This window comes from Glycine max, chromosome 3, assembly GCF_000004515.6.
Source record: "Glycine max cultivar Williams 82 chromosome 3, Glycine_max_v4.0, whole genome shotgun sequence".
Lineage (NCBI taxonomy): Eukaryota > Viridiplantae > Streptophyta > Magnoliopsida > Fabales > Fabaceae > Glycine > Glycine max.
Window position 1 is genome coordinate 30198422 of NC_016090.4, and position 12665 is coordinate 30211086.

The window sequence follows — 12665 nt, forward strand, 5'->3', positions numbered from 1 at the left end:
TGATAAAATTTTAATTCTATTGTACAATATGGCCAATGCCAATTAAAAGTACACTTTCTTAGCAGATTCTAGGGAACTGATTATTACAATTTACTAGTCATCATAACTAAATGCATATAATATTAATCCTACTCATGTTCAATGTCACTAGCTATTTGCTATCTTATGCTCTGATGAACTCCGTCTGGATTTGTAGATGGTCTTTCTCATCTCTCCTAGTTTACTCTTTCATGCTCAAAACTAGTGCCTATGCATCATTATCATATATCTAATGAAGAGCCACTTGAAGATTTCCCTTTTTTGCTGTGGAAAAGTTCCACAACAGTGCTATGTTATTTCACATCACATTTGGGGCCTGAAACCCCTTTATATGTATCATTGGTGGTTTTATTGAAGCTGTGGTTGAAATAGTTTAGATGGAGCCTTTGTTTTCCCAAGAATTACCTCTCCAATATATTAATTAATATCATTGAAGTCCTATAATAGCTCCTTGCTTTGGACATGTTGAGTTGCCAAGTTGCTGAAGTTATGTGATCTTCCAGAATACTCCTTTATAAGTTTAAAGAAGAAGGAATCTTCTCTCTCAAGTAACTTTGATGGTTCATCATACTCAGCAACTCTTCCTGTAATATAAGATTGCATTAGGCACTCTCTTGGCAGTCCTAACATATCAAATTTTTACTTCCATTATCATGTTTACATTTTTGTCATTGCGTGCCTTTGTGCATGATATGTTTGTGACTTTATTTGGAAGTTAAGCATTCATCAATGCCATACATACATACACACACAGACAAACAGATACATAAATATATAGACAGAAACATGTACCATTACTGAGCACCAAAACCAAATACGTACATGCATGCATACGTACATACATACATACAGATAGATGGATAGACAGAAACACGTACCATCACTGAGAACCAAAACCAAATCGCTATCAATAACTGTGTGGATTCTATGAGCTATTGTGACAACAGTCCTATCTTTGAACTCTTGGCTTATGATGTTCTGTATCACCCCATCAGTTGCAGAATCCACTGAGGCTGTTGCTTCATCTAGTACTAATATGCTGCTTCTCTTCAGCAAGGCTCTTCCAAGGCAAAATAATTGCCTTTGGCCCACACTCCAGTTATCACCATTTTCAACCACTGAGAAAAAGCATTCAAGTCAGTTTATTTAGTAATGATTTCTAGTACCACAAGCATCATCAAACTATGCAAGTTCAAAGATGATGAATTCAACCCGGGGAATCCAGCTTCTCTTCCTTGGCCCTTACTAGGTGACCTAGCTGACATTTATCTAGAGCCTGAAAATAAAAAAGTCATTGGTAAATGATGATAATCCTTGAGAAAAAATTTCACACTTCATTTTGGCCTTAAATGAAAAAACTCTTACACCATTATAACTTAGCATATGCTGAGAACTAATTTGTATATAGTTTTTCATGTAGGACTAAAATGTAGTTTTTTTTTTTTTATACATAGGGACTATAACAACAAATAATGTCAAGCATAGGAATCCAATTTTTACTTTAACCTGATCTTTTTTTTCTTGAGAGAGAGATTCTTTTTCATCTGAAATTGTATTGTATGTAATCAATGAATAATGGATATTTTTTTCCGGTTAATTTTTTATGAGTAGATATTTTTTACTGTGCTCATTATGATAGAGATATATTGGCTTCCATTTTCATGTGCTTGATCTAACTGTTTGATGAAATTATTTACCTCCCACACTTCAATGTCAGAGTATTTCTGTAGTGGATCCAGGTTTCCTCTAACAGTGCCTTCAAACAAGGCAGGGTCTTGTGGGATAATGCTAAGCCTTGACCTTAAGTCATGGAGACCAATCTTGCATATGTCCACATTGTCAATTATAATGCTTCCTTCTCTTGGTTCAACAATCCTGAAAATGGCTTGTATGAGTGTTGATTTTCCACTACCGGTACGTCCTACAACACCAACTTTCTTCCTTCCAGGAAATGTGCAAGTGATGTTTTTCAATACAGATGGTAGATGTTCGGCATAACGTATCTGCACACATTTTATTACATAGTAGAATATAAGTAAGGAAAAACTTATGGACATAAAAAGCAAATTGTAATTGAAAGAAATACATTATGAGTAAATAGTCAATGCACCGAAAGTATAAAGACTTTTTACACTGTCATCCAATTAGAAATTGTCAGTGGTGAATTTGTTGACTTTTATAATAATTATCTTCAAAATTTAAAAGTTATATGCATCACAATTTCTGATTGGTTGATAGTGTAAAACATTTTACACATAGAAATTAAACTCATGTTATTGTATGCATGTATGTTAATACATATAATAACATATTCCTTATGTGTGTGAACATACATAAATTAATATGTATGTTATTATGTCCTAAATTGTTGCTATCTTTAACCTGCAAATTTTTGAAACATATTGTTCCAGTATCTGGCCAGTTGCTTGGCGGCCTGCTGTCTTCAATCACAAGAGGTGCTTCACTTGTTATATTTGTATATTGAAGGATCCTTTCAACTGATATCATCTTGTTTTCTGCATTGCATATGTTCCATATAACTGAAGCTTGCAACACATTCAGATTGATCCCATATGTTACTGCCAACCCGGCAATACCTGCAACAAATCCAATGCAGAAAAATTTAATCTTTAATTCATGAGAGGTGCGTTATCTGATGATCACTTTGTATGTTTTAGTTAAACATGAATGATTGTGATTTATATTTGTTTCCAAATAAAGACTCAGTAGTCAGTACGACTTAGTACTTACTTGGATTGATTATTCCTTCAGGGAGGCTCACTAGCATGACCAGTGAGAAGGCAAAAACAAAATTTGAAAGTAAATTCAACCTGAAAGAAAGCCATTCCATTGCAGACACATTATGAAACCATGGCCTTGAGAAGCCATCAACAAGGAGAAGATTTGTGTATATGAAACGGCCCTCTTGATCGAAAGCTCGTATTGATGCTGCTCCTGCTAGAGATTCTGAAAAATGGTGGAGAATTGGAGTAATTTGTATCTGTGCAAGGCGAGCCAGTTCTCTTGCTGTTGGCGTATAATATCTCTGAAATAAACATCAATCAACTTCTGTTAGGATGAGACAGTGAGAAAGAAAGACTAATTTCATAGTCATTTTTTGTCTCAGTTTCAGACGAGTACTATTACTTCCTTATTCTGTATTAAATGTTAGATTTAAAATTTAAATATACTTCACATAGTTTGTAACACCCAATTCCTATAACTTAGGTTTAACTTTGTTACATTATTGATATGTTTATATGATAAACTTCAGAAATTGTATTACATCTTGTGTAAATTTTGAAACTAGGAATGTTTCTCACTTTTTTTTTGTCCTGTCATAGATAGATCAAGAAGGAAAGAGGATCACATACTTGATACCATATGCAGACTCCAGTTACTGGAATGAAGATGACAAATACTTGCCATGCCACCTGACACATCACTGCAATAGTTCCTAGAATCTGTATTATTGAGAAAGCACACCATCCTATTTTGTTTGCCATCTCCAAGTCTAGCACACTTTGATCTGTGGAGGCCTGAAATAAAAGTTTTCAAGTGTTGGAATCATTGTAAAAAGAACAATTCAAGGAATATCCAGAGAGAAATCCAATTGTTTTAAAGTATATAACAATAAACATCCCAATAACCATGGATGAACTCTTACATTACTTTTTGGCACTCTACAATGAAAATCATTAGTCCATTTCATTGTGTTAGAGAATATACAAGTCCCACATTGGTGAGAATGAAGAAAAAATGTATATAAGTTAGGGGCGCTTTAGTCTAAAATGTCTCAAGCGTGCTCTACTTTTTGGTTCTTTTTGTTCTGGTTAATGTGAGACTTCTATATTCTCCAACATATTGAAACCCTTTTATGGTCAAAATTGGGTGTGTCGAGAAATACTATTATAGTAGTAATAATAAACATAAATAGAATTGATATGAATGCTCACCCTGTTCAAGATTCTTCCAGTTGGTGTAGAATCAAAAAATGCCATGGGGGCGCGGAGCACGCTATGCAACATCTTTGTGAAAAATGTTTGTGCTGTCCAAAGTCCGGCATTTAACACCATCATGGCTCGGAGCAAAACACAAAATGAACCAGCAACTGAGAGGGCCATATAAATAAGTAGTATGAAATTCATGTCAAATATAGGCTTAGCATCACTACTTGTGGGACAAACCCAAGCCATCCAATAGTTACTAGCAATCTGAAGTATTTGGAATGAAGACTGTGCCAAGAGAATGAGAGGAACCAAAATCCCCCCTTTGACAGTGGTCAAATATTCCCAGTAAACTTCTTTTGCTATGCTTCCTGTTTCTCTTTCCTCTTCTTGCACCAACTTTCCATCATTTCCTTTGCCCTCTGGAGGATTGTCTTGCACTGTGTCATGTTGTGTGTGGTCATGTTGATGACTTGACTTGGAGCTGAAGTTAGATTCCCCTTCTTCAGCTATTGAGTTTAAATTTGTTCTACTTGAATTTTCAGCCACAATAATTGACTCTAGAGCTTTGCTGTGAGCACCAACTAAAACTTCAAATCCTATATTTTGCTTTAGAAGATCTTTAAATTTTCCAGCTTGTGCTATCCTTCCATTTTGCATCACCTGGTTTTCATTTGAGTCAGTTGTTGTTATATAGTAAGCCACAATGACAATGTGATACAATCACAATCCTACTTAAAATTGCTATAATATATACTTGTTGATAAAAAAATGGAAAAAAGTAAATACATATTAAAAAATCTAGTATCAAACATTTAGCTCCCTTAAACAATATGAATAGTTTAACAGATTTTGATGTCTTTTACTAACATAATTTGATTTACTTTCCAGTGATTAAAGAAAGAAATAAACAAACTTTCACACTTCATTTACCAGAATGAGGTCTGCTGCTGGAAGAAACTCAACTTGGTGTGTAACAAAAATTATAGTTTTCTCTTTGAGAATCCCCATAAGGCACTCCTGAAGAAAACAAATGGAACAATTAGTAAAGCAATTGTTTCTTTAACCTGTACTGATACCATGAAACAATTACATATAGTTGAAGTATAAAGAAAATCTAACTGACCTTAAAGAGGTGAGTGCCAGTGTGAGCATCAACAGCACTGAAAGGGTCATCAAAAAGGTATATGTCAGCATCCTGGTAAACTGCTCTAGCAATCTGAATCCTTTGCTTCTGTCCCCCACTCATGTTAATCCCTCTCTCTCCAATCTCTGTCATGTCACCACATGAGAATAGCTCAAAGTCCTTTTTCAATGCACAAGCCTCAATAGTCTTCTCATACTTATCACCGTTGTACTCTTTTCCAAAGGTAATGTTGTCCCTTATGTTTCCAGTCAGTATCCATGCTGATTGTGGCACATAAGCCTTTGTTCCACTGATCTTCACTGTCCCAGATTGTTTATATATTTCTCCCAAAATTCCTGATAGCAAACTAGACTTTCCAGAACCTACAGATCCACAAACTGCCACCTTCATTCCCCTCTTAACATTCAACTCTATTTCATCAATGGTTGGAGTTTTTGACTCGGGATCCCAGCTGAATCTCCCTTTCTGAATAACTATGTCAAATTCTGTTTTGTCCTTTGCAACATTCTCAATGACATCATGCTGGATTTCTTCCTCGCGGAGGAATGAAGCGATCCTATCGACGGAAACTTTTCCTTGAGCAATGACATTGAGCAAATCAGGCAGGCTAAATATAGGATCCTGCAACATTCGGAACGTGGCAAATGCCGACAGGACCCTTCCTGCTGTCAGCTCAATCCCCATGAACATGCATGCCCAAAAAGTTATCACAGAAATGAATGTAGGTGATCCCCAAAAGATGAAGGCAGTAAATGCTGCTTGCCTCAGTGACTTCGTTAACCAATTGTACTCTATTTGCCTAAGTCCTTCTATCCTTTGAGAAAATTGTCTGTCCCATGCTTGAAGTTTCAAAGTCCTCATGTTTCTGAGGATTTCTGAAGTGGCCTTCATTCTGTTGTCCTTGGCGTCCATGATCTTGGCTTGGTATCTTTTCTGTATCTTTGTTAGAGGAATGTTCAAAGTCATCACTGCCAATGTAGCAGCTAGTGCAGCCAATGAACCTAGTCCTAGATTTGTATGCAAAATGAACACTGCTAAAGAAATTTGAATAGGCAGCATCCATATCACATTCACATACCAAACAAAATCTGTGATTCTCTGCACATCCACACTCATGTAGTTCATTATCTCACCGCCGGTGTGGCTTTGGCGCGATCTACTTGAAAGATGCAGGCCCTTCTGATATATATGCGATATCAACGCTGCTCTGAGGCGAAGGCCTAATTGCCTTGCACCAAAAATCCACTGCCTCTGAGCTATGGTCTCAACCATTTTGGCACACAGAAAAGCCAGTGACAGAAGGTATCCACTCTTCAAGCCGTGTGATCCCTTTTCTCCAAGGAAATCCACAAAGTCAGTTATCAGGTATGGACCGACATATGAAGCTGAAGCATTTACCACTGCAAACAATGCATTGATTGCTGCTTTCTTCCTTGCAAACAAGTAGATTGCCTTGTAGATAGATGGATTAGCAGTGGCATCTTTCTCCTTGACTTGCCTAAGGCTCTCATCAAAGGAGCATGTTAGAAACTCAGCAGAGTCATTGATGTCAACATCAGGAATGTCAATCTGCTCAAGGGGTTTCTTATACCCTACTGCAAACAAAGGGTTGAGCCATGAGAAGTTTATGAGTTGGAGAAGAGTGGCTTTTCCATATGGAGATTCCTTTTGACACTCTGAATGTTTTTCTTTCTCAGCTTTCTCTCCTAGAAGTGGTTCAGATGCTGCACCATTTGTGGCAAGCAACACTGTGCCTGTCTTCCCTCTTGTGGAAATAACCAAAAGGCATGTTGAAGCAAGAAAACCAAGGAAATCTGCACATTCTCTAAGGCCAATTTGACCATTGTTGGTGACACTGAAGTGGACTTGAAGGGCTGTGCTTATGATACACAAAATGAAATTGCAAAGCCACCAAGCCCTCAGAACCCAAGGGAAATAGGTGTTTGATTTTGATGTCTTCCATATTGCTACAAGAGTAATTGCCCATGATAGCACTTGAACTATCTCTGATGTGAAGGCCTGAAGTTTCGAGGTGCATTGAGTCTCATGATTGAGAATCAGTGATAGCAGTGATGAATGAACAACCAACAACAACGTGGTGCAAACAAAGCTGAGTTTGTAAGCAAAACCAAATTTGATTGCAGTTGGATGCACAATCTCTTTGGCACTATCAGTGACCTTGTTTTGCTTGCTGATAAGGTTTATGTATTTTCTTAGGAGTTGGACTAACAAGATCACAAAGAACCCCAGTTCCACTGGTAAAGTTACATGCTCCAACAAGCATGGTGATTCGAAGGGCTGCCATGAAGTCCAAAACGGACTTTTGAGCTCTGTCAAAGTCAAACAATCATCGATGTCAATGTCATAAAGATACATGTCACATAGTATAAACAAAAGTTAATGTTAAATGCTATACCTGAACCCAGACTAAACTTTGAATAATAAACAAGTTAAATGGACAAATTAGAGTTGACATTGTACATGAAAAAATATTCCAAAGACCATTTAAACAGGTTGTTAATAACATTGTTATAAACTTGCAAGATATAACTCTTCTCAATAGTGTCGAAAAAGAAACAGAATATCGATCAAAGATGTTGATAAACTTCTCTACAACCATTTCTAAGAAATAAAATTAAGAAGGTAAAATATTTTGAGTTTTTTCTTGTAAGTTAAAATTATTTTATGCATAAGTGAAAATCAACTTTTGGAAAAGTTAAATAAGAGAGCTTTTACAAAAATTGGAGTGCATAAATTGATTTTATCGAAAAATAATAATTCATGTTACCTTTTTTATAAGAGGCACTTATTATATTAATTAACAATATAAGTTTATCCAAACATAACCATAATCTATATCAGTAAAAAAAAAAAAACCATAATCTATAGTACTCTTAGAAAATAGCTGAGTTATGAGCTTAGAGTTTTCTATTTTTTTATTTTTTTAAGGAAAAGAATTAAGAACTAACGTTTATGTAATGGTAACTAACTAACTCTTGATTGGAAAACATAATTATTTATTTTTAATTTCTTTTTACTATAAAGCTAATAAAAATAAGTGATTATTTCTTTAAGATAAATCAAACAAAACTCCTACTAACTTAACTCAAAATTTTTATACAACAAAGAGGGTGAGAGAAGAAGGAAAAAAATGTGTGATAAAATAATTGATGTGATATAGTAAAATAAAAATAAAAAATATTTTAAAATTTTAATAAAAATATTATACAAATAATATAATATATTAATATAACTCTTAGTGAAACTTATTTGAAAGAGGCCTTAATTTTAATATTTCTTTGATAAATCACAATACTTAGCTATGCATAATTATACTCATAAATTAAACATACCAAACCAAATAAATCCAAATTGAACATCATTATAATCGACCCTAGCCTACGACTACGAGTTAAACACATGTCTTTCAGCATAACTTCATATACTCACCTATACTTAATGAATAAAAAAATACTCACATTTACTTATCTGTATGAATTTTTTTAATTGTCATCAAAACTTAAATAAATTTGCTGCTATTTGAAAAGAAAAACAATTATGAATATCTAATATGCTATATGACACCTAGTGAGAGAGTAAAATAAAAGAAAAATATTAGTAGATTTTATAGGTTATATAATATGATAATAAAAGAGATAAAAAGAAATAATGAATGTTAATCGACTGTTTTTAAAAAATAAATCTCAATTTATTGTTTATTTAAAAAATTAAAAGACCAGACTTTTATAAGAAAACAGTGTCTTATTAGTTGTTTGTTTTCTTTTCTTTGAATAAAAGACTAGACTTTTATAGCCGGTAATAGTCATTTTTAAATAATTTAGACTTAGGTCTGCAAGAATGCAGTGTATCTACACTCTGAGCATCAATTTTAATATTATTTAAACTGTTTCTGTCAAAATTGAAAGCACTCGTACGAAATTACGCAGTAATGATTGTGAAAAAGACTTTGTCCGATCCGATTCCTAACTTTAATTAATTTATGTCCTATATTTAAGTCATCGTTGTCCTTTAGTCATTAATTAGCAAAGTTTATTTTTACAACATTAATTAACTAAGTTAAAATTGACAATCACCGGTTTTTACAATAAACAAATAATGATACAGCTTTGGAATCACCGCTCAGTGCATACAGTTGTCAAAATGCCTACCACACACAGAACGTACAAACAAACAAAATATAGTTTTTTTTTTTTTTTTTTTTGTGTCCACAAACAAAATAAAGCAAAGGATGTTTGTATTGTCTCCTCGAAAACACATTGAAATTGAAAAAAAATATTCAAGCAATCAAGCCTAGAGGCTGGAACAACTAGGAGTAATTTTAAATGAAAATTATTTTTTATTTAAATAATTCACATAACAAAAACCAATATTAAAAATTGGTGTTAATTAACTACTAACATGAAATTTCTCTACCTAACTTTTGTAACTTCAAAATCCAATTGTTTAGGTGTTGTTTCCTTCCCTCCTTCCAAGGTGATGGAAAAATGAAAATTTGTTTTTTGGAACAAGATAAGGTCACCATGTGGAAAATTATTTGAGGACTTAGATCAATGAATCCACCCTATTACTACATACGAAGACAACATCGTTGCTGACAGCTACAACATGCGGTTCGTCACTTCAATGTCAAACCAATCAATTTCTAGTATGTGGATCCTACTAGGAAAGCAATTCAGTGGGAGACATGAGTTTAATAATTCACATATGTAAGTGTTACACTTCACTTTGGATACGTAAGACAATAACCAGCTTAAGCATATTATTGTTGAAAAATATTATTTTAATCACCAGGAAAAGTTACTAATACATAATACATATGCGTCAGAAAATCTGAACTTTTATTTAAAAAAATAAGGTGAGTTGAATGATTAAGGATATGTTTGATAGAGTAAAAAGAAAAATAATAAAAGTTTTAAATTAAATCAGGGAGTAAAAATATAAGTTTCGCATAATTTTATTGTTAATTTTATTTCTTTTACATTCTCTTTTGCTTTTACCAAATGAAGCATAAGAAATAAGGAAAAGGAGAAAAATTATAATTTAATTTTTTTTACTAACAAAATAAAATGGATAAAAAAAAATCTCCTATACGTACTGAAGAGACATTGAGAGTGGAATATGTTTTGTAAAATAATTATACTGAGATCAAAATATATAATCTCATATTACTTTTTTCATTCTTATATAAAAATAGTTTTCACATTTTATAATATATATATATATATATAAAGAACATAACTATAAAAGTTAATGATATACTTAATGAATGATCATTAGAGAGTAGCATTCATATCACTCATTAAGTAAGAAGTACATCATTAACTTAAAGAATGTTTTAAAGATTATATTACTAGAATTCTAATTTTTTACCCTCAAACTAAAAGCATATAGAACGGGATTGTTGTGTTGCTAGCATGTACTTCTACAGAAATTTGGACCCATTATTGTTTATTTTATCAGCATGAACCGATTATTGTGTTGCTAGCATGTATTTCTATTTTTTTATATATAAAAAACACACTACATATTTGCATGTTATGCATCAGTAACATGTATTTCCTTAAAATGTTTTAAATATTTGAGAGAAGTTAGCTATCTACCCTCTCCCCAACTCACAAAAATCCTCTGTTTATCAAATCTTAAAATCTCTCGTAACTAAGAAAAATCCTTCAAAACTTTTTGTAGAGAACAAGGAGTAGTCATTCAGGCAAGTGAAGAACAAAAACACAATTAGAATAAAACATGTGAAGTAAAATGCTCACACATAATGCATTCCGTGATAACAAGAACTTGAAAACTACTTTTGCTTCAAATAATTTCTCTCTGTTTGAACTTATATATATACTATTAAAATGAATTACTCTCTTTCTATCAATTTCAAACTTTTTTTGTGTGTTTCATGTAATGATGTGAGGAAAAGGTGCATGAAACTTGTGAAAGTAATGGTTAGAACTTACTTGTGGCACCAAATATCCTGTAGAAATCCTCCAAAGGCATACTTGCTTCTCAACGTGAAGCTCAAATTCTACTTTTAGTTCTGCAGGAAAGTGTTACATATGATTGGCCTTAGATTCATCATGTTATTATAATAATAATAGTAATAATAACAACAATATATACACACATGAATATATGTACTAACCACTAACATATAATGGATATAGAGCTTTTGAGAGCAGAGGAAGCAAGCATGGGAAGTAGAGAAAAAGGGAAGGGTGCCATAGAGAGAGAGAGAGAGAGAAGTAGGGGAGATTCAAAAGAGTACTATAGTGCTTTTCACCAATAGAAAGAGGGAAGGAACAACTTTTATTAAAGGGAAAATTATTAGACCAAAATATATATTGTTTATTTTTCTAGTCAATTTTCGTGGTGAGAAAGGAAATTGGACTGTTAGACGTCACGTGCGTGTCTACATAATTGGATTTTGTCATGTTATGTTTGATGGATAGTTCGTGGTCTTCTGCATTCAAAGAAAGACAGCAAAAGCTGAGAAGCATATTACAACTTTACAAGAAACAGATCTGATGGACCCATGAATGTTAAAAGCAAATCCTGATGTAGAGATGAGTGTACTAGAGTTTAATTAATAACTTCAATGACTAATCTCATAATTGATCTAATAAATCTAAACTTGTAAAAATATCTTCAAATTCCACAAAGAAACCAAACGTCATAATGATCAAGTACACCAGATTGTTTCTTGAATTTGAACATGTGACCCTCATGTAATCACAGAATAACAATGCTATTTTTTACCCAAAAAAGTTGTAGGGATTTAGTACAAAAGATAAAATTGGCCTGTGACAAAAATCAGCGGATTAATTAGTAAACATAAATGGAACAGCATAAATGTTCCTCTCATTTAGGAATGAATTTGAAGTGGAAGCCAATAGAGATAGGAAGAAATTAAAAGGTGGAAAAGGAAAATAATAGATATAATGAGTGTGTTTGTGTATCCGTTGAATTGGATAAACACACAAATATTCTCTTTCTTTTTCTTGTATGTTTCTGTCTCAGAATGAAATAACAGTCCCTTCAATGAAAGCAAAACGGAAATCCAAACACACCTTTAAGTAATACAATAGGAAAACAACAGAAAATGAAATAGAAGAGAAACTTGATTGACCCAAATACTTCTTTACAATGCAACTAAAAAGAAAAACAGTGTATGTTCATAATTTCTCAACATAAAAACCTCGAGAACCCACATTTTTTTTCCTCTTGTACAACTTGTTAACCCTTTTACAAATGAGTTTTTCTCATCATAGAAACTAAAGATAGTTAAATAATTTAACGAGCATTTGGTAATATATGAAGAATATATCCCACATTTTGAGTTACCTGGGTATCAAATATTTGGGAATCATAGAAGTATTTAAAAAGCAACATTTCTTTTTGTTGGGTTCATTTATGAATCTATTAATCTATATGCACGTGGTATTCAACTATTAATCCTTACCCGTAATGCAGCAACAACAACAACAAATAGTTCTTGCCCATGCCATACTTGG

General features: G+C 33.2%; 1 protein-coding gene across 2 annotated transcripts; it reads right to left on the reverse strand.

The window, feature by feature from the left end:
- On the reverse strand, positions 1-11456 carry LOC100817486 (putative ABC transporter C family member 15). Of its 2 annotated transcripts, none has more exons than XM_003520983.4 (12): positions 11297-11456; positions 11112-11191; positions 5113-7463; positions 4920-5006; positions 3996-4649; positions 3414-3578; positions 2791-3085; positions 2422-2636; positions 1737-2042; positions 1252-1315; positions 918-1157; positions 1-623 (listed from the first exon to the last, which is right to left on the reverse strand). In XM_003520983.4, exons 2-12 carry the CDS (start codon positions 11149-11151, stop codon positions 478-480), a joined length of 4563 nt encoding a protein of 1520 aa, XP_003521031.1. In that variant the 5' UTR covers positions 11152-11191; positions 11297-11456; the 3' UTR covers positions 1-477. The 2 variants fall into 2 exon arrangements, with proteins under 2 accessions (XP_003521031.1, XP_006576679.1); XM_006576616.4 differs by having other exon boundaries at positions 11304-11411.
- Between the last annotated feature and the right edge of the window lie 1209 nt (positions 11457-12665).